The following is a 27,142-nucleotide window of genomic DNA, read 5'->3' on the forward strand; positions in this document are numbered from 1 at the left end:
GTGTTGGTGCACATCCCTCCAAGGTGAGCGCACGGTCATATGCCCTTTCTGTCGGCCTTCACCATCTCCAGATTGTGAAGGATTTCTGCACTATGAAGAACCCTGACTTTTTATTTTCCTTTATAATGTCATTGTTTAAAACGGACATACAAGATAAAAAATACAGCGTAAAAAAAACCACATGTACAAAAAACCCACAAGTACCCGAATTTACGTAATAAGTGCAGAAATGCTTCTGCAACATCAAAGACTCACCAAAAGCTCATCATTGGAACGAAGCCTTAAAAAGCTAAGATAGTTCCAATGTGATGCCATCAATACTCTACTCTTGTAATCTGCCAATAGGGAAGCCAAAGCCTTTGCTTTTTCATTGTTTACTGCCTAGGAGGCAATATATTGTGAAGACTTAAACCACAACTGTCAAGTTGTGGATATTTTAGAATAATGCTACCACCATTTTCATCCTCAAAGACTTTAAAGGGAACCTGTCACTGGATGTTTATAATACTCACCTAACGGTTGGTGCGTAGCAGACTGGTCGGATGTGCGTCTCTGTTCTCCGGGTCTGTGCCTCCTCTTTCGGCCATCTTTGTCCTCCTTTTGAAGCTAGTGTGGATGACGCGTTCTAGGTCATCTACACTAGACTGCATTGAGGTCCTGCGCAGGCAGACTTTGATCTGCCCTGAGTAAGGCAGATCAAAGTATTGTAGTGCGCCTGCGCGGGACCTCAATGCCGGCTAATGTAGATGATGTAGAATGCATCATCCACACTAGATTTAGAAGGAGGAAAAAGATGGCCGAAAGAGGAGGCACGGATCCAGAGAACGTTCGGTGAGTATTATTAAAGGGAACCTGTCACCGGATGTTTATAAGTCATTGGAAAGTTTATCTAACTGCTGTGACTTACGAATCAGCTGCTTGGCAGCTACACCTCATACACAACAGAAGATACATGTGACCTACCGTATGGTCAAGTCCACACACTTAGAATTTGCTTTAATGGGAACCTTTCAGGTCCCCTATGCCCTCCAAAAATTTAGACCATGCACACTGCTCATTTCGGCGCCATCACTGCGCCTCTAAAGCTAGGTGTAGGCGTCCCGGCTTCAGAGTGGAGCACCGCACATGATTGGAAGAATATATTCTGCACTTCTGAGCATGTGCAGTGAGCCTCTCTGAAGCCGAGACCAGTACTCCCCGCTTCAGAAACGCATGCGCAAGATTTCCATTAGTTGGCGATGCGTCGGCTTGTGGAAATCATACTATCACGCCCACTGGAAAGTGATATAATGGGAAGAGGGCCGATTAGTCTGGGGAAACAACGCCCTTACGACTAGTCACAGCCCTAATTAACATAGAAAAAGCAGAGCTTCTAAATACTTTTTTGAAAAAACATTAAGTGAGTAGCATTAAACAGGGCTGGTTAGGGAGGGAATTTGGGCATACAGGTGCGAATGCTGCTGGGTTGGCGGGCACAGGGGACCGGACACGTTTCTTTTAACCCATTCTGCAGTATCACTTTTGTGAATTAAACTTGGTTATGAAATATTACAGAATTGCGACATAAGAGTAATTAATAAAAGAAAAAGAAATAAATAAAAGCGGCCTTTTAAGAAAATTGTATTTTTTGTGAAGCGTCTGTGTTTTAGTGCATACAGTTAAAGTATTTATTGGATCTGAAAGAACAAAAGTCATGTGTTAGCTATTATGTGTTATGCTCTCCTGGGTTTCATACATCTTTATTTTCTGTTCCTTTATAACCAGGACTATTACTATTTGTAGTTTCTTCAATGTTCTGTTCCCGGCTAAGTTACCAATTGCATGCAAAGCAGTGAAATACGAGTTCTACTTTTCTTAATAAACGTTGGAGAAAACGACAGTCAACACGTTCTAATGTTCCTAATCTAATTCTGTCCATAAAAAATTATCTTGGGGTTGTTAGTTATAGCCGAGGGGAAAAACGAGGAATGGCTGGCCATCAAGCTATTTTCTACCTGAGTGGCACAATCGTTCAGAATTTTGAATTAATTTAATGGAAAATGTACCTGTGGCCTTTTGAGATATGGGAAAATTGCTGAATTAATTTTGCTGCTCCACCATTTAAGAAGTTGCTGTTGAGATTTCACCATTGTTGACTCAAAGACATGTCCCAGTTAGTTTACTTGTCAAAGCTTGAGATATGGAGTTAAGTTGTTAATTACCGTATATCCTCAAGTATGAGCCAAGGCACCTAATTTTACCACAAAAAAATGGGAAGATTTTTTGTCTCAAGTATAAGTAGGGTGGGAAATGAATCAGCTACTGGTAGTAATGTGCCCATATAGTTCCCTGTGGTAATGTGCCAATATAGTTTCCTATAGTAATGTGCCCATATTGTTTGGTGTAGTAATGTGCCCATGTTGTCTCCTGTAGTAATGAGCTCTTTAGTAATATGCCCATCCTTAAGTAATGTCCTCATTCCGGTCACCTTCTTGTCCTCTATTATGCTATTCATACACACACACAAAAATATATTCTCACCTGTCCTCTGTTCCCGCGGTGTCCTCTTACCTGCTTCTTGCGGACTGCTGGCACATAGACTCCTCTGTGATCGTGGCCGGTACACAGGGATGCTGCTGTTGTCATCTGCACTTTACTTCAGTTGAATGCTTTGCAGCACCACAAATCACTCAAGTGAAATAAAGAGCTGACAGCAACAACAGCGGCCCCTGCATCGGCTGCAATCATTGAAGGGTCTAAGTGCCTGCAATCCGCAAGGAGCAGGTAAGAGGACACCATAGAAAGGCTATTGATATTACCTTCCACCTTGCAAATGTTATGCACACCCCCATACTGAATGTAACCCCAGACCATGATCCTTCCACTACCAAACGTAACTGTTTTCTGGATCCATACGGGCTCCAGTAGGTCTCCTGCAGTATTTGCGGCGGTTGTGGTGTAATTCAACAGAAGATTCATCAGAGAAATCCACCTTCTGCCACTTTTCCAGCGTCCATCTGTTTAGCAGGCTGTGGGACTTGGCAAATGCCACATGGTTTTTTAATTGCCTTTTGTTTAGCGCTGGCTTCTGAACACTGATTTTACCATGGAATCCATTTTGAGACTGAATCCTACAAACTGTTCTAGTTGACACAGGGACTTGAGATGACCAGGTGGCCTTTTGGAGCTCTGGTGCAGTGTGAATAGGGACTGGCTTTGGATTTTCTAACCAACAAACGTTCCTCCTGAGCAGTTATCTTGCGTAGTCTTCCAGACCTGGGCTTGTCAAAAACATCTCCAGTCTCTTCAAATCTTTTTTTAATTCTTTGTACTTGATGCTGAGACACATTAAAGGTGCCAGCCACCTCTGCAGTGGATCTGTTCTTCAGCCTCTTGATAATCAAGGCTTTGGTCGCAGGGTGGATTTTTGGCATGTTCTCAGAGGTCAAGTTGCAGTTCAACTGAAGGTCTGGGGTGCTGGGTTTCTTTTTATACACACTAATTAACCGATCATTTAGTGATCACAGGTGAGGATGTAAACTAGGATTGGGTGCATTATATGACAAGGCAACAAAACTTTTGTCTTGCCAAAATCTGACCTTTCTGTGTTCATTAAATGATCAATATTTCAGCTTTGCAGAAACTTTATTTTCATAACCTAAACCAAATTTGGGAGGGTTTCAGATTTCAAAAGAGTAATTTATGAAACCAATGGATGAATTTAAAGTCAGGTAATAAGCTTTTATTTACATAACATGGATAAGCGACAGAACAACTGTCAGGGACTGTAAACTGTGGAACATTGGATTTTAATATTTGTACAATAAAGACTATTTTTTTATTTGAAAAACCTTTCCAATACATTTTTTCCGCTGGATTTTTCTATTTTTCTTTTCTCTGAATAATTTTTTGTGGACCCTCACTTGAGTATAAGCCGAGGGAGGCGGTTTCAGCATAAAAAAATGGGCTGAAAAACTCGGCTTATACTCGAGTATATACTGTAGTTGTTTTCTGTCCATACACGTCTAAATCCCACTATACTCTAGATTGCTTTCGGCTGACTGCCTTTTTGGTAGTTTCTCCTATATACAGGAGCATTCGTTCCACCAAGTGCTCCTGTGTTCTTTAGGAGAGAGCTGCCAACAAACATCTCTACCTTTTGGTTTATCTTCAGGAGAACAAAGCAGCCCTAAATCTTACACAACAGATTGACATCTCCCCCAACAAGAAGTTAGCAGGCGCCCCCCAACACATTAAGCTGGGTTCACACATAGCGACAGCGACAACGACATCGCTGTTACATCTCCATTTTCTGTGACGTAACAGCGACCTTGTAAGTTGCTGGTATGATCGCTGCTTAGCTGTCAAACACAGCGACGCAGCAGCGATCATAACGTCGCTACATGTGCTGAGAGCAGGGAGCCGCGCACACTGCTTAGCGCTGGCTCCCTGCACTCCTAGCTACAGTACACATCGGGTTAATTACCCGATGTGTACTGCAGCCACATGTGCACAGAGCAGGAGCCGGCACTAGCAGCAAGAGCGGCGGAGGCTGGTAACGAAGGTAAATATCGGGTAACCAGGGAAAGATCTTCCCTTGGTTACCCGATGTTTACAGTGGTTACAGCTTTCCGCAGCTGCCAGACGCCGGCTCCTGCTCCCTGCTCGCTTCATTTCGTCGCTCTCTCGCTGTCACACACAGCGATGTGCGCTTTACAGCGGGAGAACGACAATGAAAAAATGAAGCAGGACATTCAGCAACGAGCAACGACCTCACAGCAGGGGCCAGCTCGTTGCTGGATGTCACACACAGCGACAGCGATGGGACGTCGCTGCAACGTCACAGAAAATGGTGACGCAGCAGCGACGTCGTTGTCGTCGTCGCTGTGTGTGACACCACCTTTAGACTGTCAGCTGAACCCGTCGATATCAGTAGGTTCAGCTGACATTAGTCTAATTTGTGTGGCGGCTTTTTGAGTCTGTCTTAGTTTTAGTTCTCGATTCTTGCGCCAACACTTAAATGGCTAGGTTCCATTTAAATGACCAGATAATAGAAAAACAAGCACTAAAAAAACATTTCATTTTGTATTATCAGATCGACTAAACAAGCCAGTACCGATGAACCAGTGTTGATTTTTAAGCAAGCCTAAAATCATTGTTCTTGGCAGCAGATGTCCATGCAAACAGGTGATGTGCTGCCAATAATCTAATATTCTATGCGCACATTAACAATCATTCTGTGTGCATAGAAGTGTGGTCGCCATTCAAAACAGGCCAGTAGACGAGTAGCAATTTGCTTGTATGCAGCCGACTGGTAGTAGTTGAAAAGCTTTGATTCTGCTGTGTAATCCCAGCATTATTCTCAACTGTCTGGATCGCAACGCTCCCAAGTCTAGGCTTTATGCTCGCTGAAGGGTGATGGTCTTCTGAATGATTGATAGTTTGGGACCCCTTGAATGGTTTCTCTTTTGGCCGAACTTAAGGCCCCGTCACACACAACAAGATTGCGAACGAGATTGTAGTTGCGTCACCGTTTTTTGTGACGCAGCGGCGATCTCGTTATGTGTGACACTTACCAGCGATCAGGCCCCTGCTGTGAGGTCGCCGGTCGTTGCTGAATGGTTGGGACCATTTTCTTCAAAGGCGATGTCCTGCTGGGCAGGACGCATCGCTGTGTTTGACGCCTACCAACGACCTCCTAACATAGTCCCAATGCCCGCCGAGATCGTTATACAGGTCGCTGATCATGTGACGGGGGCTTTAGTTCTCCAATGCTGCAGGTGGAGGCATCCTTACTTCTGCAGCACAGGAGGAGCGCGAGGGGGATTATAACTGGATGAAATACACTCCTTTTATGCCTCTGGAACTCCACATTAATAAGATTTGTGTTACAAGCGCTCGGGAAATCAATACAGCACACACGCTTTGTCATAGACAAAGCAAAAATTGTATCCAACGAATGGGCCAATAGGAACAAAAGGGGTGTGAACGGAAATGTGAAACTTCCCCCGCCCATCAGTGCTAGCTGAATTCTATGGCATCATTAGCAATAAGACAAGGTGGACATTATAGGAACAAAATGGATTGTATTCTCTCACCTTGGCTTCAGATCCACACTTGCTTGCTCTATTGGAAACCACTTTGAAAGTACTGCACTTTTTGACTAGGAGTCCGACCACTTCTGATAGTCTCCAGAGGTGGCCGGCACCCCTGGAAACAAGCAAGTAATCTATAACATCAAAAACCCTTCCCTTCTCCAGAATGGCAAGGATTTTTAATAAGAAGGACTCTGCAATTTTACCTATCAAATAACTAAAAAATAAGACTATTTTTTATGTTCTTATTAATTACAGTTTCTTCCCCCTTTCAGACTCGGAAGTTGGATGTGTATTTTGAATATGAAGAGAAGTTGATGAGCAAATCTACTTTGGATAAGTCTCTCTTAGACGTCATCTCTGACCCCGATGGTAGGTTTGTATGTTTTGTATTTATTTTGGGCCCAATATTAAGGAATAGGTTATCCTGACATGGAGTGTCAGTGGGAGTTAAATGCTGCTAGTTTTGTATTTGGTCCTAATCCTCACGCTACTTTTCAGGCCTTGGCTTTTGGAGCCGGCACACTCATCACCTCGTTGATTACACCTCTCCGGTCTCACTGCTTGCCTTAAGGAAGCTGCTGGCAGAGAGACTACCACACATCTGTATGAATGGCACTGGCCCATAAATCTGACTTCACATGTGTGTATTTTACCACCAACACCTCTATACACATTATATATACTTTTATTTTCAATACTTTGGGACTAACAGAATTTGAAGGTCATATACTGGTCTAGAAATGTTTGTTTTTAACATATACATTATAATACTATAGAGGGAATTCATCATGGCTGGATTTTCATATGCAAGTTCTGATCAAAAGTCAGCTGGAGTAAAGGCTGCTTTACACGGTACGACCGATTGTGCAATTTCACAATCGATCGTACCCGCCCCCGTCCTTTTTGCGTCACGGGCAAATCGCTGCCCATGTCGCACAAAGTCGGTAACCCCCCGTCACACGTACTTACCTCTCGTGCGACCACGCTGTGGGCGGTGAACGTCCACTTCCTGGAGTTAAACTGTGGAAAAAGAAGCGCAGTAGGGTCTTACCCGGTAGCAAGGGGGGGGATGAAGAAGGGTGGTATTACTCACCTATAGGGGTTGTGAAAGTCACAACTCCTATAACAGCATGTAAGTTACTCCAACCCACGGCAGCGGTCCCCAAATTGGCAGATAACAGAGAGTAGTAGAATAGGGTGTCCAAGCCGCGCCAATGACTAGCCGATCATGAAGATTGTAGATTAATGTTGCTTTTATTCAATGCACAGGTCAAAGCGTTTCGGGAGACACCGCTCCCTTCCTCAGGACAGATGGAGATTTGATGTTTCTTGCCAGTCTGTCCTGAGGAAGGGAGCGGTGTCTCCCGAAACGCTTTGACCTGTGCATTGAATAAAAGCAACATTAATCTACAATCTTCATGATCGGCTAGTCATTGGCGCGGCTTGGACACCCTATTCTACCACTTCCTGGAGTGGGAGGGACGTTCGGCGTCACAGCGACGTCACACGGCCGCCGGCCAATGGAAGCGGAGGGGCGGAGATGATCGGGACGTAAACATCCCGCCCACCTCCTTCCTTCACATAGCCGGCGGCGGCTGCGTGACGCAGGTGAGCTGCTGTTCATCATTCCCGGGGTGTCACACGGAGCGGCGTGTGTCACCACGGAAACGATGAACAACTAAATTAAACGATATTATGGAACCTAGCGACCAGTACACGACTCATGATTTGTGAGCGATACTGCGTCGCTAGGAGGTGTCACACAGGCCGGCATCGCAAAAACCGTGACCCCAACGATCTATCGCACGATAGATTGTCTGGTGTAAAGCAGCCTTTAGGCTGCTTTCACACTACATTTTGTTAACATGCGTCATGAACGTTTTTTTGCTGTAAAAGTGGATCCTGTTTTTACAAAGAAAAACGCATGCAAACGCATGTTATTTTGCAGGATCCTGCCACTTGAAGTTTATGGGTGGGCATTGAAGTCATGTGATCGGGAGTGAGGGGAACTGAACGTGATAGACTGGGAGCCGGCATCTGACAGCTGCAGACGCTGGTAACCAAGGTAAACATCGGGTAACTAAGCGAAGTGCTTTGCTTGGATACCCAATATTTACCTTGGTTACGAGCGTCTGCCGCTCTCAGGCGGGGGAGAGAGAGAGGGAGGGGGAGAGAGAGACTGATCACGCCAGGCTGGTTTCTGGGCATGCTCAGTAGAGCAAGCAGGATCCTGTCTATCAGCATGCCAGCGTTCACATGCGTTTGCAAGCACTATAGTCAGGATCCAATGAAAAACAGTATTTGGACGCAGCTCAAAAACGCTACAAGTAGCGTTTTTGAAAAAAGTTAAAAAACTGAAAGTCGCTGGATCCTCACTATAACGCATGCAAACGCATGTGAACGCATGTTGACGCAAGTCCATTGCAAATGCATTGAAATGAAAACACATTTACACTGGATCCATTTTTGTGTTAAAAAAAAGTTCATGACGCATGTTAAAAAAACGTAGTGTGAAAGCCGCCCAAGATGCAGCAAATTCATTAAGATCCTAATTAATTAGTTAATTAAAGTGAACCTGTCAGGTGTAATATGCAGCCAGAACCACGAGCAGTTCTGGGTGTATATTGCTAATTCCTGCCTAACCATCACTGTATACACTAGCATAGATAAAGAGATCTATAGAAAAAGTATTTCTAAAGATCTTTTATCATATGCAAATGAGCGAGGGGACTAGTGCCCTGGGCGTTAGTTCCCCTTGCTAGTCGGCTCCATTGGAATGTTAGTACGCCCCTGTGGGGGTACTAACATGCTAATGAATGTGCAGCGTCAGAGGATGATCTCACTCGCCTCTCCGCCGCCATCGCGCCTGACGGGGGATTTTGGCTCAGTGCGCATGACTCCAGAGTTTGGGTCATGCGGACTATGAAGCCGGGTGTACGTGTCCTGGCTTCAAACTGAAGTAGTGCGCATGACCCAAACTCCGGGGTCATGCGCATTGAGTCGAAATCCAGTGTCGGATGCGATGGTGGCGGAGAGGTGAGTGAGATCATCCTGTGACGCTGCACATTGATTAGCATGATAGTACCCCCACAGGATGCTAATCGGGGCGACTAGCAAGGGAAAATAACGTCCTTTTGACTAGTCTCCTCGCTCATTAACATATAATATAAGATCTTTAGAAATACTTTATATAAAGATCTCTTTATTTATGCTAGTGTATACAGGGACGGTTAGGCAGGGATTAGCAATATACACCCAGAGCTGCTCGTGGTCCTGGGTGCATATTGCACCTGACAGGTTCCCTTTAAGCTCTTCTTTAGATTGCCTATGCATCAGAATCTTAACCCTACTTCGGCTATGAGCCTCTTTCTGGCATAAGATCTAATAAATTTGCAGGGCTGTGATGTTACCATCCCCACTTCTGCCTAGCCCTCATTGCTTTTTATAAAAGTGACCAGTCTAGCATAAAAGATCACCATCCTGCCCTATCTCCACTCATTTTGCTGGAGCTGGACGAAAATTGCATGAGAACAGCGAATGGTGTATAATTTTAGTGCAGCTAATAGTTGCGCCAAATTTATGCAGCTTTATAAAACTGTTGTAAAAGCTTTGATGAGTTAGGGTGGCTTTACACGCTACGATATCGCTAAAGCTATCTCGTTGGGGTCACGGATTTTGTGATGCACATCCGGCCGCTTTAGTGATGTCGTTGTGTGTGACACGATTTTGAATCGTCGCACAAACGTTCAAAATCGCTCATCGGTGACATGCCCCCCTCTTCCCAATTATCTGCTGCTGCTGTAGTAACGAGGTTGTTTGTTGTTCCTGCGGTAGCACACATCGCTATGTGTGACGCCACTGGAACGACAAACATCTCCTTACCTGCTTCCACCGGAAAAGGAGGAAGGAAGGAGGTGGGCGGGATGTTACGACCTGCTCATCTCCTCCCCTCCTTTTCTATTGGGCGGCGGTTCAGTGACGCTGCTGTGACGCTGAACGAACCGCCCCCTTAGAAAGGAGGCGGGTCGTCGGTCACAGCGACGTCGCTGCACAGGTAAGTGCGTGTGACGCTGCCGTAGCGATAATGTTCGCTACGGCAGCGTTCACCACATATTGTGCCACCGACGGGGGTGGGTGCTATCGCACGCGACATTGCTAGCCGATGCTAGCAATGTCGCAGCATGTAAAGCCCGCCTAAGTCTTTTAGTGATAATCGCTGGAATCAGGGTCTCTGTCCCTACTATAGATGAGCGAACCTTTGGAAGTTCTGTTGGCAGGTACATTTGAACCTTAGAAAAGTTCGATTTGTGATCCCTGACTTGATCCGAAACTCAATGGAAGTCTGTAAGTGGTCAGTTCGTGGCTCCACCCACATGCAGCCAGCCATAAGCAGAGCACCTCCAGGGAAGGATAGGCGGGGTTTTGAATTATTAGGGTTTTTTTGTTTGTGTGTGTGCATACTGCATCTGATCATGCTAATGTTACCCCCCAAGCACTGCACAGGGCTGAGCATCACTCATACCAAAGCACAGCTGTGATCACTTCAGTGGTTTGCACTCATAACTCACTCAAACTTCGAACCCGAACTTTGTTGTTGGTTTTTTTTGGTAGTCGGTACCCGAACCTCAAACCTCAGGTTCTCTCATCTCTAATCTCAACCTCCTACTGCTGTCAGATTTCATGGCAGCCCCCATGCAGCGGTGGATTCCGCGCCTACAGTTCATACTACGGTCCTCCTCACATATGTGCTACTGAGGAAGGTCCAATTTGGGCCGAAAACGTTCTTTGTTGTCAAGCACATTAATAAATATACCTTTCATCATATTCTGGGAGTGCCTTGTTACTTCTAGATTTCATAGCAAAAACCTGCTGACATGTTCCTTTCAAAACAAATTAATAATTTGAAAATACCCCTTGTAAAGCAACTATTTCAGTTTATACTTATTGGAATAAGTTGATATTCATTAAGTTGTGCCTATTTTTAATGAGGTCAGAAAATCTAGCCGATAGTATGCTTAGTGTTGCCAGAAGATGCCTCATTTTCATTAACGCGTTTTATTTAGACTGCTTCCTGCCTTGTATAAGATGCCAGGAAATGCTTGGCACCGATCAGTCCACCGCTCCTGAAAACTCACAGACATCATTAGCACTTCCAAACCGTGAACCCCATGGCAAGCCTCACTGTCCTGGCCCTTGCATCATTAGTATTCACTCCGGCCCTCTCAGACATGCCTCCAGCAGAAAGGCTGGTACATTTTAGTGACTGTGTACAGCAAAAGGCAGTCCTTTTATATTTTATTGATCTGGCATTCATAAAAGTCTCCTTGATTTTTTTTTACTATAAAAAAACCAGTCTGCTTATTTATTTTCTTTATTAATTTTGGGACTAGTGAGATTAATTAGAGCAGATTTTCTCAATAGGTTCATTAAGAACATTTATATGTGTTTACACATTTGGTAAAAAAAAAAAAATTAGTGTGCTTTGTGTGGTTGGATATTATATAATTTTTTCATAGTTATATCAACACCACACTATTATCCAGTGCATGACACACTAACCACCCTATTCTTGTGGATTAGCTTATTTTTTAACCCTATTCAATACTTTCATTAATTGTGATTTTCTTAATAATGAAGATTGTTTTTACTCAATATCTACGAACGATTTGTGGTTATATTTGCTGTGCTCCAATAACTCTCTTTAGTCTTTTACTGATGTTGTCTGCGTCCTGCTTGCTACCTTTTGCTTTTGTCATTCGTCTTTATCCAATGATCTTTAGGGTCTCTTCTGTTAGCCATGGCTGCGGGGGTCTCTTCTGCCTCTTGTTTATTGTCTTTCTGGCTTCTTCAGTAAAGCTGGTGTCACACATAACGACAACGACATCGCTGTTACGTCACCATTTTCTGTGACGTAACAGCGACCTTGTAAGTCGCTGTTATGATCGCTGCTTAGCTGTCAAACACAGCGACGCAGCAGCAATCATAACGTCGCTACATGTGCAGAGAACAGGGAGCCGCGCACACTGCTTAGCGCTGGCTCCTTGCTCTCCTAGCTACAGTACACATCGGGTTAATTAACCCGATGTGTACTGCAGCTACATGTGCACAGAGCAGGAGCCGGCACTAGCAGCAAGAACGGCGGATGCTGGTAACGAAGGTAAATATCGGGTAACCAGGGAAAGGGCTTCCCTTGGTTACCCGATGTTTACAGTGGTTACAGCTTTCCGCAGCTGCCAGACGCCGGCTCCTGCTCCCTGCTCGCTTCATTTCGTCGCTCTCTCGCTGTCACACACAGCGATGTGTGCGTCATAGCGGGAGAGCGACGACGAAAAAATGAAGCAGGACATTCAGCAACGAGCAACGACCTCACAGCAGGGGCCAACTCGTTGCTGGATGTCACACACAGCGACAGCGACGGGACGTCGCTGCAACGTCATAGAAAATGGTGACGTAGCAGCGACGTCGTCGTCGCTGTGTGTGACACCACCTTAACAGTAGTCTTTATAGGTGTCCATAATTCCTCAGCATTTCTTTAATCTATGTCCTAAGATATAAATTGGTTATGCAGACCGTTCTAAAAAACTTCTGGTATATTGACCTGGTGTCTAGTACTTTTGGGCAGCTTGACTCTAATCTTTGTTATTAAAAGTTCATGATCAGTTCCACAGTCAGCTGAGAGATAGAAAATGAACATCTGAAGGGCAAGACCAGGATGGCATACCAAAAGATCAAAGAGATACGACCAAAGTTTCAACCAAGAGTGGAAATGTTGAACGACACAAATTCTAATAAACTAACTGAGCCAGAACAGATCAAGGAATGATGGAAAGAATGCACGGAGCACACCTACAAGAACAACATAGTAATACAGGAAGAAACAGAGACTGGAAATGATAGCGAACCGAACAAAAAAAAAAGACAAGTTATTGCTGTGATAAAGCTTCTGTCAAAAAACAAAGCAGCAGTTAATGTCATCATATACCTGTGTCAACAGATATGGACAACTCATAAATGCCCAAGGACTGGACAAGATCGGTGTTTATTCCTATTCTGAGAAGGGAGATGCTACCTTCTGTGCAAACTATCGGACTGTTGCGCTCATACCTCATGCCAGCAAAATACTACTAAAGATCTTACAGAGACGGCTACAGCTTTACTATGACAAAAAGCTGCCAGAGACATGAGCAGGGTTCTGAAAAGGCAGACAAACGAGAGATGTAATTTCCAACATTAGATGGATGATGGAAAAGGCCAAAGAATATAACAGAGCTCTATTTTTGCTTCATTGACAAAGCCTTTGACTGTATTAATCACCAGAAACTTTGAAATACCATGAAGGATATGGTTATGCCGAACCATCTGATCAGCATCATAAGGAACCTTTACATCGACTAAGAAGATGCAGTTCGTATAGAAAACGGTGACACTGCATGGTTCAAAATGGATCAAGGCGTCAGACAAGGCGGCATCCTGTCACCATTTCGCTTCAATTTATTTGCAGAAGCTATTTTCAGGAAGACTGAACTTGCCGAAAAAGAAAGAATCAAAATTTCTAGATGAATCATCAACAATCTTAAATAATCAGATGATACAACATTGATAGCAACAAGCGTAGATGGACAGAAGAACTTATTATGGAGTGTCAAGATGGAAAGCTGAAACATGGGAATCCTCGATACAAAGAAGACAAACATATTGACGACTGCCAGGTACGACCGGGAGACATTTGAGATGGAGGGCAACAAATTGGAAGTTGTAAAGGACTTCAACCTACTCAGATCAAAGATGCAGCAATGACACCAGAAGTCAATAGGAGAATAGCTATGGTCAAATCAACAATAAAGCTATTTTACAAGATCCTCAAATCGAGGAACATTTCATTCTTGGTGAAGACACGGCTCGTACATAGTCTGATCTTCTCTGTGGTAACACATGGATGCAAAATCTGGCCGATAACAGAAGAAGAATTAATACCTTTGAAATGTGGTTCTGGAGACCGATGTTATCAATAGCATGGATGGCAAAAAGAACAAACAAATTTTAGAATAATTCAAACCAGACATGTCACTTGAAGCAGGGATCACCAAGCTACAACTTGCCTACTTTGGACACATCATACAAAGAGACTGATCACTGGAAAAGGACAGCATGGTGGCAAAAATAGAACAAACAAGGCGAAGAGGAAGACAAGCAACTTGTTGGCTTGATACTATCAAGATAACAATGGAGAAGGCCCTGGTGGATCTATCTATGCTTGAACAAGATCGATCTTCCTACAGATCGTTCATCCATCAAGTCTCTATGGCTCGAGATCAAGCTGAAGACCATTAAAAGAAAGAAGAATAATTTTCTTTGCATTACCCCCAAGGTGAATACAATTTTACTGGTAATGGGCACAGCTTTTCTTAACATTTACATGTTTTATTAAAATGATATCTTGCTCATATCTTGTTAATGCAAAGCAGCAGCTTTCGTGTGTGTTGACTATTCGTGAATATATTTGGTTCCTGTGTCTGTTTCTTCCTAAAGCCCATTTTTGGGGGGGATTATCACAATCCACAGAATCAATTACAGAATAACCTTATATCCAGCGTCTGGACATGCCTAGCGTGGTGTAGGAAGAAATTTATCAAAGAGGTTAATGGACATTTCATATAATTGTTGACATTTGGTAAAACACATTTTGACTGAAGGGCTAGTTATTATATTCTGTATCGAGATAAAAGCAAAGATAATCTGTTATTTCCCCCATAAAGGAAACTCATTAGGAGAGGAAGCCGTGTTGTACTGGCTGAGTTTATTAGTGTATCTGTTTACATAGTGCACCATTGCTGTGTCTTGGAAATAATTCCAGAATGCTTGACCTGTTGTTTTATATACTGTGCGTTAAAGGGAGTCTGTCATCCCCAAAACACAAATCCAACCATTTACACATTCATATATGGACTTACCCCTACAAAAGTCATACCTGCCAACCATTTATACATTCCTATATGGACTTACCCCCTACAAAAGTCATACCTGCCAACCATTTATACATTCCTATATGGACTTACCCCCTACAAAAGTCATACCTGCCAACCATTTATACATTCCTATATGGACTTACCCCCTACAAAAGTCATACTTGCCAACCATTTATACATTCCTATATGGACTTACCCCCTACAAAAGTCATACCTGCCAACCATTTATACATTCCTATATGGACTTACCCCCTACAAAAGTCATACCTGCCAACCATTTATACATTCATATATGGACATACCCCCTACAAAAGTCATACCTGCCAACCATTTATACATTACTATATGGACTTACCCCCTACAAAAGTCATACTTGCCAACCATTTATACATTCATTTATGGACTTACCCCCTACAAAAGTCATACCTGCCAACCATTTATACATTCCTATATGGACATACCCCCTACAAAAGTCATACCTGCCAACCATTTATACATTACTATATGGACTTACCCCCTACAAAAGTCATACCTGCCAACCATTTATACATTCCTATATGGACTTACCCCCTACAAAAGTCATACTTGCCAACCATTTATACATTCCTATATGGACTTACCCCCTACAAAAGTCATACCTGCCAACCATTTATACATTCCTTTATGGACTTACCCCCTACAAAAGTCATACCTGCCAACCATTTTTCTTTGTCGCTCCATTGGGAGACCCAGACAATTGGGTGTATAGCTATGCCTCCGGAGGCCACACAAAGTATTACACTAAAAGTGTAAAGCCCCTCCCCTTCTGCCTATACACCCCCCGTGCCTCACGGGCTCCTCAGTTTTTATGCTTTGTGCGAAGGAGGCTGACATCCACGCATAGCTCCACAGCTTGGTCAGCAGCAGCTGCTGACTAGGTCGGATGGAAGAAAAGAGGGCCCATAACAGGGCTCCCGGCATGCTCCCTTCTCACCCCACTTTGTCGGCGGTGTTGTTAAGGTTGAGGTACCCATTGCGGGTACACAGGCAGGAGCCACATGCTGTTTTCCTTCCCCATCCCTTAATGGGCTCTGGGTGAAGTGGGATCCTAATCGGTCTCCAGGCACTGGGACCGTGCTCCCTCCGCAGCCCCTGGGAATCTGCTGGATAGGAGCCGGGTATCGTCAGGGACAAGGCCCTGCTACTGTGAGGTACTCTGTGTCCCCGTGGGGACCGCGCATGGAGCGCTTGTGCCATACACATTACAGCACTGCTGGGTGTGTTAGTGCGCCGGGGACTACCGCGCATGGAGCGCTTGTGCCATACACATTACAGCACTGCTGGGTGTGTTAGTGCGCCGGGGACTACCGCGCGGCCGCGCTTACTGCCGGCCGCGCTTATAACTTTAGTCCCCGGCTTCTGCGGCCTAGTGTCGCATATTCCCGCCCACAGGCCTGCCAGTCAGGGGAAGGGCGGGACGCTGCACAGATCGTCAGCGCAGAGGGCTGGAGCATACATTTGTATCCTCCTCCCCCCTCACTCAGTACACTGGGGCACTAGATTCCCGCACTTTCTTGGGCACGCCCACGGTCCCCTCCTCCCCACAGAACGCCGGCAGCCATTCCTGTCAGCGATTCAGACGCTGGAGAGGAGAGACAACACAGAGAGACCCAGGCAGGGAATCTGGTGATCACACAACCGCTCTAAGCGGTCGGTAAGCAGCACCTGTGGTGCTGGCCCCACTGAGTACCGAAGTGTATATATATATATATATAGGCTTATAGGCTATACATTTGCACTGTACGGTCGCTCTGTTGATTTTTGGCTATATACCCTCCTGGTTGTTCTCAGAGGAGACAACATGTCATCCGCAAAAAGCAAGGGTGCCAAAGCACAGGCGTACTTTGCAACCTGTACCTCATGTACAGCTGTACTACCGGCAGGTTCCACTGACCCTCATTGTGTGCAATGCTCGGCCCCTGTGGCACTTACTCAGCCGGAGCCTCTGCGACTGGTGGCCCAGGTGGAACCACCTGCTACCACTGTCCAGGTGACAGGGACGGAGTTTGCAGCCTTTGCTGACAAACTGTCTGAGAGTATGGATAAATGGTCTGCTAAAATACTGGAAGCATTGCAGTCCAGACCGGTGATTCAGGCCCCGGGCACTGTCCAATCCTTGACCCCTGGTCCCCCTCAATTGGAACAGCAAAGTGCCCCTGGGGTAACCCATAGGTCCCAGGGTGAGGTCTCTGACACGGACCGCAGTCCCAGGCCGCCCATGCGGGGTCGCTGGGAAATTCCCTCCACTTCATCACACTGTTCAGGGTCCCAGCAGGAGGACTCTCTGGAGGATGAAGCGGAGGTAACAGATCAGGATTCTGATCCTGAAGCCGCTCTCAACCTAGATACACCTGAAGGTGACGCCGTAGTGAATGACCTTATAGCGACCATCAATCAGGTGTTGGATATTTCTCCCCCAGCTCCTACAATTGAGGAGTCAGCTTCTCAGGAGAAATTCCGTTTCAGGTTTCCCAAGCGTACATTAAATACGTTTCTGGATCACTCTGACTTCAGAGAGGCAATCCAGAAAAACCGAGACTGTCCAGACAAGCGTTTTTCAAAGCGCCTTAAGGACACACGTTATCCCTTCCCCCCCGAGGTTGTCAAGGGCTGGACTCAGTGTCCTAAGGTGGATCCTCCAATCTCCAGACTGGCGGCTAGATCCATAGTTGCAGTGGAAGATGGGGCTTCACTCAAAGATGCCACTGACAGACAGATGGAACTATGGTTGAAATCCATCTATGAAGCTATCGGCGCGTCTTTTGCTCCAGCATTCGCAGCCGTATGGGCACTCCAAGCTATCTCAGCTTGTCAGGCGCAGATTAATGCAGTAACACGTACATCTGCCCCGCAAGTGGTGTCCTTAACCTCTCAGGCGTCGGCATTTGCGTCCTACGCCATTAATGCTATCCTGGACTCGGCGAGCCGTACGGCGGTGGCATCCGCCAATTCGGTGGTACTCCGCAGGGCCATGTGGCTACGTGAATGGAAGGCAGACTCTGCTTCCAAAAAGTTCTTAACCGGTTTGCCATTGTCTGGCGACCGCTTGTTTGGTGAGCGATTGGATGAAATCATTAAACAATCCAAGGGAAAGGATTCATCCTTACCCCAGTCCAAACCAAACAGACCTCAACCACGGAAGGTACAATCGAGGTTTCGGTCCTTTCGGACCGCGGGCAGGTCTCAATTCTCCTCGTCCAAAAGGCCTCAGAAAGATCAGAGGAACTCCGATTCATGGCGGTCTAAGTCACGTCCTAAAAAGACCGCCGGAGGAACCGCTCCCAAAGCGGCCTCCTCATGACTTTCGGCCTCCTCAAACCGCATCCTCGGTCGGTGGCAGGCTCTCCCGCTTTTGCGACGCCTGGCTGCCACAAGTAAAAGACCGATGGGTGAGAGACATTCTATCTCGAGGTTACAGGATAGAGTTCAGCTCTCGTCCTCCGACTCGTTTCTTCAGAACATCTCCGCCCCCCGACAGAGCCGAGGCTCTTCTGCAGGCGGTGTGCACTCTGAAGGCGGAAGGAGTGGTGATCCCTGTTCCTCTTCAGCAACGGGGTCACGGTTTTTACTCCAACTTGTTCGTGGTGCCAAAAAAGGACGGATCCTTCCGTCCCGTTCTGGACCTAAAACTGCTCAACAAGCATGTGAAAACCAGGCGGTTCCGGATGGAATCGCTCCGCTCCGTCATCGCCTCAATGTCCCAAGGAGATTTCCTGGCATCAATCGACATCAAAGATGCTTATCTCCACGTACCAATTGCACCAGAGCATCAGCGCTTCCTGCGTTTCGCCATAGGGGACGAACACCTTCAGTTCGTGGCACTGCCTTTTGGCCTGGCGACAGCCCCACGGGTCTTCACCAAGGTCATGGCAACAGTGGTGGCAATCCTACACTCTCAGGGACACTCGGTGATCCCTTACTTAGACGATCTACTTGTCAAGGCACCCTCTCAAGGGGCATGCCAACACAGCCTGAACATTGCTCTGGAAACTCTCCAGAGTTTCAGGTGGATCATCAATTTTCCAAAGTCAAATCTGACACCGGCCCAATCACTGACATATCTTGGCATGGAGTTTCATACTCTCTCAGCGATAGTGAAGCTTCCGCTGAACAAACAGCGTTCACTACAGACAGGGGTGCAATCTCTCCTTCAAGGTCAGTCACACCCCCTGAGGCGCCTCATGCACTTCCTAGGGAAGATGGTGGCAGCAATGGAGGCAGTTCCTTTTGCGCAGTTTCATCTGCGCCCACTTCAATGGGACATTCTCCGCAAATGGGACAGGAAGTCGACGTCCCTCGACAGGAACGTCTCTCTTTCTCGGGCAGCCAAGGCTTCCCTTCAGTGGTGGCTTCTCCCCACTTCTCTGTCGAAGGGGAAATCCTTCCTGCCCCCATCCTGGGCGGTGGTCACGACGGACGCGAGCCTGTCAGGGTGGGGAGCGGTCTTTCTCCACCACAGGGCTCAGGGTACTTGGACTCAGACAGAGTCCTCCCTTCAGATCAATGTTCTGGAGATAAGGGCAGTGTATCTTGCCCTAAAGGCGTTCCAGCCGTGGCTGGAAGGCAAACAGATCCGAATTCAGTCGGACAACTCCACAGCGGTGGCATACATCAACCACCAAGGCGGGACACGCAGTCGGCAAGCCTTCCAGGAAGTCCGGCGGATTCTGCTGTGGGTGGAAGCCACAGCCTCCACCATATCCGCAGTTCACATCCCGGGCGTAGAAAACTGGGAAGCAGACTTTCTCAGTCGCCAGGGCATGGACGCAGGGGAATGGTCCCTTCACCCGGACGTGTTTCAGGAGATCTGTTGCCGCTGGGGCATGCCGGACGTCGACCTAATGGCGTCCCGGCACAACAACAAGGTCCCGACATTCATGGCACGGTCTCAAGATCACAGAGCTCTGGCGGCAGACGCCTTAGTTCAGGATTGGTCGCAGTTTCAACTCCCTTATGTGTTTCCTCCTCTGGCACTGTTGCCCAGAGTGTTACGCAAGATCAGGGCCGACTGCCGCCGCGCCATCCTCGTCGCTCCAGACTGGCCGAGGAGGTCGTGGTACCCGGATCTGTGGCATCTCACGGTCGGCCAACCGTGGGCACTACCAGACCGACCAGACTTGCTGTCTCAAGGGCCGTTTTTCCATCTGAATTCTGCGGCCCTCAACCTGACTGTGTGGCCATTGAGTCCTGGATCTTAGCGTCTTCAGGATTATCTCAAGAGGTCATTGCCACTATGAGACAGGCTAGGAAACCAACGTCCGCCAAGATCTACCACAGGACATGGAAAATATTCCTGTCGTGGTGCTCTGCTCAGGGTTTTTCTCCCTGGCCATTTACCTTGCCCACTTTTCTGTCCTTCCTTCAATCCGGATTGGAAAAGGGTTTGTCGCTCGGCTCCCTTAAGGGACAAGTCTCTGCGCTCTCTGTGTTTTTTTCAGAAGCGCCTAGCCAGACTTCCACAGGTACGCACGTTCCTGCAGGGGGTTTGTCACATCGTCCCTCCTTACAAGCGTCCGTTAGAACCCTGGGATCTGAACAGGGTGCTGATGGTTCTTCAGAAACCACCGTTCGAGCCAATGAGGGATATTTCTCTCTCACGCCTTTCGCAGAAAGTGGTTTTCCTAGTAGCAGTCACTTCACTTCGGAGAGTGTCTGAGCTAGCAGCGTTGTCGTGCAAAGCCCCTTTCCTGGTGTTTCACCAGGACAAGGTGGTTCTGCGTCCGGTTCCGGAATTTCTCCCTAAGGTGGTATCCCCTTTTCATCTCAATCAGGATATCTCCTTACCCTCTTTTTGTCCTCATCCAGTTCACCAATGTGAAAAGGATTTGCACTTGTTAGATCTGGTGAGAGCACTCAGATTCTACATTTCTCGTACGGCGCCCCTGCGCCGCTCGGATGCACTCTTTGTCCTTGTCGCTGGCCAGCGTAAAGGGACACAAGCTTCCAAATCAACCCTGGCTCGGTGGATCAAGGAACCAATTCTCGAAGCTTATCGTTCCTCGGGGCTTCCGGTTCCCTTAGGGCTGAAGGCCCATTCTACCAGGGCCGTGGGAGCGTCCTGGGCCTTGCGGCACCAGGCTACGGCTCAGCAGGTGTTGAAACAGCAGAAAAAAAGTCTTTAAATTTGCCTTATATTACATCATATCCCATGGCCCAAGAACCACCAACACCAAAGTAAGTTGCACATAGAAAAACTTTAATTGGTTGGGTCAAGCATATAAATATTACATGGGATATAAAAATTGTGACAAGTAAGAAGGTTAAATGACACATAAGAGCGAATAAAGAACCCATGTGGGGCTACATGGATCAAATTAGGTGCACACAAAAGGGTGTACTCCCAGCAGGGCCAGTGTAAGTGCCTTTTACAAAACGCAGGTTCACCTAATCAAGAACTCTAGGCACATTACAAATAAATGAACAGGAATATATTCCCAGCAGAGCCAGTGTAAGTGCCTATACAAAAGATAAATTCACAGTCAGTGACAGAATAACACTTTAATAGATGACAATAGGCATGTTACTCACACACATCATCCGGTGAACAGGGATATGTTCCCAGCAAGGTCAGTGTAAATGCCATTGCAATAAACAGGTTCACAGTGAGTGATAGAGTAACACTTAAGTATATGAACATAGGCACACTGCCCAGGCATCTAGTCCAATGGACAGGGATATATTCCCAGCAGGGCCAGTGTACGTGCCTATATCATAAACAGGTTCACAGCAAATGACAGAGTAACACTTTAGTGCATGACAATAGGCACATTACACAAACACATGGTCCAGCGAACAGGGAAGTATTCCCAGCAAAACCAATGTAAGTGCCTTTCCAAGTTCACAGTAATGACAGGATAACACTTAGTACATAATCATAGGCACATTACCCAAACACATAGCCCGGTGGATATTCCACCAATTATAGCACTCACATGCAGTCACACAAGGGGAAAAAAGTCCCAATACGTATTTCGTGATGACTTCCTCAGGGGACCATGGACAAAAGGAGGGAAATGGTTGCATTTGTGTATAAATGCAACCATTTCCCTCCTTTTGTCCATGGTCCCCTGAGGAAGTCATCACGAAATACGTATTGGGACTTTTTTCCCCTTGTGTGACTGCATGTGAGTGCTATAATTGGTGGAATATCCACCGGGCTATGTGTTTGGGTAATGTGCCTATGATTATGTACTAAGTGTTATCCTGTCATTACTGTGAACTTGGAAAGGCACTTACATTGGTTTTGCTGGGAATACTTCCCTGTTCGCTGGACCATGTGTTTGTGTAATGTGCCTATTGTCATGCACTAAAGTGTTACTCTGTCATTTGCTGTGAACCTGTTTATGATATAGGCACGTACACTGGCCCTGCTGGGAATATATCCCTGTCCATTGGACTAGATGCCTGGGCAGTGTGCCTATGTTCATATACTTAAGTGTTACTCTATCACTCACTGTGAACCTGTTTATTGCAATGGCATTTACACTGACCTTGCTGGGAACATATCCCTGTTCACCGGATGATGTGTGTGAGTAACATGCCTATTGTCATCTATTAAAGTGTTATTCTGTCACTGACTGTGAATTTATCTTTTGTATAGGCACTTACACTGGCTCTGCTGGGAATATATTCCTGTTCATTTATTTGTAATGTGCCTAGAGTTCTTGATTAGGTGAACCTGCGTTTTGTAAAAGGCACTTACACTGGCCCTGCTGGGAGTACACCCTTTTGTGTGCACCTAATTTGATCCATGTAGCCCCACATGGGTTCTTTATTCGCTCTTATGTGTCATTTAACCTTCTTACTTGTCACAATTTTTATATCCCATGTAATATTTATATGCTTGACCCAACCAATTAAAGTTTTTCTATGTGCAACTTACTTTGGTGTTGGTGGTTCTTGGGCCATGGGATATGATGTAATATAAGGCAAATTTAAAGACTTTTTTTCTGCTGTTTCAATATGTCCCTGAAGTTGTTGCCTTTTACCTTATATAAGTCTGCTTTAACTGTCCTGGTTGTTGCTAATTGGCTCAGCAGGTGTGTCAGGCAGCTACCTGGTCGAGCCTGCACACTTTCACGAAACACTATCAGGTGCATACCTATGCTTCGGCAGATGCCAGCCTAGGTAGGCGAGTCCTTCAGGCGGCGGTTGCCCACCTGTAGGACGGAGCCGTTTACGGCTCTATTATGAGGTATTATTTACCCACCCAGGGACTGCTTTTGGATGTCCCAATTGTCTGGGTCTCCCAATGGAGCGACAAAGAAGAAGGGAATTTTGTTTACTTACCGTAAATTCCTTTTCTTCTAGCTCCAATTGGGAGACCCAGCACCCGCCCCTGTTTTTTGTGTACACATGTTGTTCATGTTGAATGGTTTCAGTTCTCCGATATTCCTTCGGATTGAATTTACTTTAAACCAATTTATAATTTTTTCCTCCTTCTTGCTTTTGCACCAAAACTGAGGAGCCCGTGAGGCACGGGGGGTGTATAGGCAGAAGGGGAGGGGTTTACTTTTTTAGTGTAATACTTTGTGTGGCCTCCGGAGGCATAGCTATACACCCAATTGTCTGGGTCTCCCAATTGGAGCTAGAAGAAAAGGAATTTACGGTAAGTAAACAAAATTCCCTTCATACATTCCTATATGGACATACCCCCTACAAAAGTCATACCTGCCAACCATTTATACATTACTATATGGACTTACCCCCTACAAAAGTCATACTTGCCAACCATTTATACATTCCTTTATGGACTTACCCCCTACAAAAGTCATACCTGCCAACCATTTATACATTCCTATATGGACATACCCCCTACAAAAGTCATACCTGCCAACCATTTATACATTACTATATGGACTTACCCCCTACAAAAGTCATACCTGCCAACCATTTATACATTCCTATATGGACTTACCCCCTACAAAAGTCATACTTGCCAACCATTTATACATTCCTATATGGACATACCCCCTACAAAAGTCATACCTGCCAACCATTTATACATTCATATATGGACTTACCCCCTACAAAAGTCATACTTGCCAACCATTTATACATTACTATATGGACTTACCCCCTACAAAAGTCATACCTGCCAACCATTTATACATTCCTATATGGACTTACCCCCTACAAAAGTCATACCTGCCAACCATTTATACATTCCTATATGGACATACCCCCTACAAAAGTCATACCTGCCAACCATTTATACATTCCTATATGGACATACCCCCTACTGGATATGTAAATGAGAAGTGCAACCATGACATTGCCAATTGCTTAGAGCACCATTCCATTCCACCCCCACAGTTACTAATGTGCACATCCCCTTGTCTTGACTAACAATGCTCACTTTAGAGCACTGCATGTATTGATTTCTCAGCCCTGCACACAGACACTGCAGGAGCCGAGCACTCAGTGTCCAGTGTGCTCTCATACCCCTCCCATGTCTGCAGCGGCCTCTCGCTGTATACAGAATCACAAATTAGTGGATGGACGATACTAACATTAGTGTGGATGAGATTGTGCTCTGACATTGTGCTGTTACGTGCCGGGCTCCTGCAGTGTCAGAGTGCGCGCTCATCCTCTTCTGTGAGCATCGTTCATCTGTTGTGTGGTTCCGTGTGGAGGGAGTGGCTGCAGAAAAAAAGGAATTAAAACATAATAGAATGAGAAAACAAAAAGTCTCCCCATCCAGTATTAAAACTTCAAAAACATAATTTCAATAAATTTTCTTGCACAAACATAAAAACTGCTGTGAAAACTATGAGCGGCAGGTGCGTGTGCACAGGTATAAAAAATAAATTTGCACACATGCCGATGCCTCTCATAGTCTTCATCTTCAATAAAATGGCACCAGAGATTACCATTCGCGCATGCGCGGACTCCAGTGCCATTTAATGAAGATAGAATTACTATGTCAATACGCATGTGCCGCCAACAACAGCATTGGTGGTGCGATATTCAAATAAAACAAAGGAGGCCCGTCATAAAGGACGATGGAGGAGGACTTTACAGTGAGGACCTGACCCACAAAGGCTGCTCCTGTTGCACCAGTCAATCAAGGTGCAGTGCATTCCTGCAACTTTAATTAAAGATATTTCATCAACCAAGCATCGGATCTTTCTATAACAGATATGCCTGGATTCAGCATCTTACTGCCTGTATGGCACTGCCTTTACTTCATATCACAAAATCCTGGTGGTTTGTCCTCTTTAAGGGTTTCATGTACTAAAAGTCTCAGTAAAGCGAGTGACCTTATTGAAATTTTACAGCCACCAACACTTTTCCATAGTATTAGAATACAAATTCTGGATGGTATTAGCCCGGGTCGGTTCTAACTTGTACTTAAGAATTCCTTGTTTCTTTTCTGTTTTAGAAATTGATAAATAGATTTTATGTCCAAAAAGGATCAGCCATATAACTGGTGTGAACAGCAGCAGAGCGCCCCACTGACTGTTATGTGTCTGGCCGGGTTCCATTATTTGTCAGATTTTGGAACGAAAAAAGCACAAAATGATAACTTAACCCAGACGGACCCCTATCGTTGGCCTTTCTCTGCTTCCATTTACATCACTTCTCTATCTGGTTCGTCTTTGATATTCCATTTTGCTGTTGCAAAAAAAGATCAGAATTCCCGTATGCAGGTGTGAAACCAGCCAGGTCAATGAAAACCATAGTGGTGTCTATGTCTATTTCTGTGTTATTACATTTTGAAGCCCATCACTTTTATTCACTGCACATTAGGAAAAAGGAAGAAAATTGTTGTGATGTTGGTAAATGTCCTGTAGTAAGTGATGAGATCAACAAACAAATCAAAATTCTCCCATATAAATAAGTGACCACATGTAACTTCATGGAAATAACTACACTCCGGCTACCCAACACACACAAGCCGTTAATATGGAAATAGTTCAAAGTAGAAGAAAATGTCTTAATGAATAAGCAATTGCTGTTTAAAATGTCACCCGTGTGGCAACAATTTACCAGTTCCTTCCCAAATACAATGTTTTCGGAGTTGGATAACTAACACCAGACATTGAAAACACAAACTATAACATCTTAATTAGGTTTCCTCAGTAAATAAATTCTGCGTCTGATAGTGATCAATTACCTCTTGTTTACACACATTTTTGAGTCTGCTTAATCTCTACGCCAATTTCACAATTCGGGTATAGATTGCGGTGTCCTGTTAGGCCGTTGGTTTCTTGATCCAAACACAACAGTTTCATCTATGGCTGTGAGGGTAATGAGTTAAGGTCAGGAAAGTCAGGACTCTCAGTTCTTTTAAACAATTTATTTTTATATTTACTGGCTAACACAGTACAAAGATATATATTATCTGGGTCAGGAAACCTGCATTCTCTAGACCGTGAATGTGAGAAGTGTAAAACCAGTCTAAGGCTAAGTTCACATTTCCGCTAAAATCTATCAGTCACAATCCGCTGCTCTTGTAAACAGCGGAATCCGTTTAGCGGATTCCGCTGCTCCCATAGACTTGTATGAGCAGCGGATTGTGACTGATGATGCTGCGTTGCACCCTCCGCCCGACTGATCAGTCGTGGAACGACTGACCGCCGGGCGGGGGGAACGCAGCATGTAACGTTTTTTGAGCAGCGAGATCCGTCGGATTTCGCTGCGCATGCTCTCTGGCTCCCTGCACACGTCACCAGCTTTGGTTGGTTACCCGATATTTACCCTGGTTACGGTGCAAGGAGCCAGCGCTAAGCGGTGTAGGCCCGTAACCAAGGTAAATATCGGGTAACCAAGGTAAACATCGGGTGCTTTGCTGTTACCCGATATTTAGGCTGGTTACGTGTGCATGGAGGCCGACACTTCCCCGCTCGGCCCCGCCTCCTCCCGCACTCCGCACATGTATGTACACACACACACACACACCTGTCCCCAGCCATGCAGACAAGCACTGACACCCTCGTCTGGCCCCGCCCCCTGCTCGGCTCCGCCCCCTCCCGCACTTTGCATGTGCACACACACACATACATACATACATGCACATACACACACTCACTCACACATACACTCACCTGTCCCCAG

General features: G+C 45.7%; 1 protein-coding gene across 1 annotated transcript in view; it reads left to right on the plus strand.

Moving 5' to 3' along the window:
* The window catches only part of SCFD1 (sec1 family domain containing 1), a 165,306-nt gene that overhangs the window by 103,138 nt on the left and 35,026 nt on the right, over window positions 1-27,142 (plus strand). Inside the window, exon 15 of the mRNA XM_075330962.1 lies at window positions 6,350-6,446. Coding sequence (XP_075187077.1) covers window positions 6,350-6,446 — 97 coding nt within the window. The remainder of the gene's footprint in view (window positions 1-6,349; window positions 6,447-27,142) is intronic.

The sequence above is a fragment of the Anomaloglossus baeobatrachus genome, chromosome 12 (assembly GCF_048569485.1).
Source record: "Anomaloglossus baeobatrachus isolate aAnoBae1 chromosome 12, aAnoBae1.hap1, whole genome shotgun sequence".
NCBI lineage: Eukaryota > Metazoa > Chordata > Amphibia > Anura > Aromobatidae > Anomaloglossus > Anomaloglossus baeobatrachus.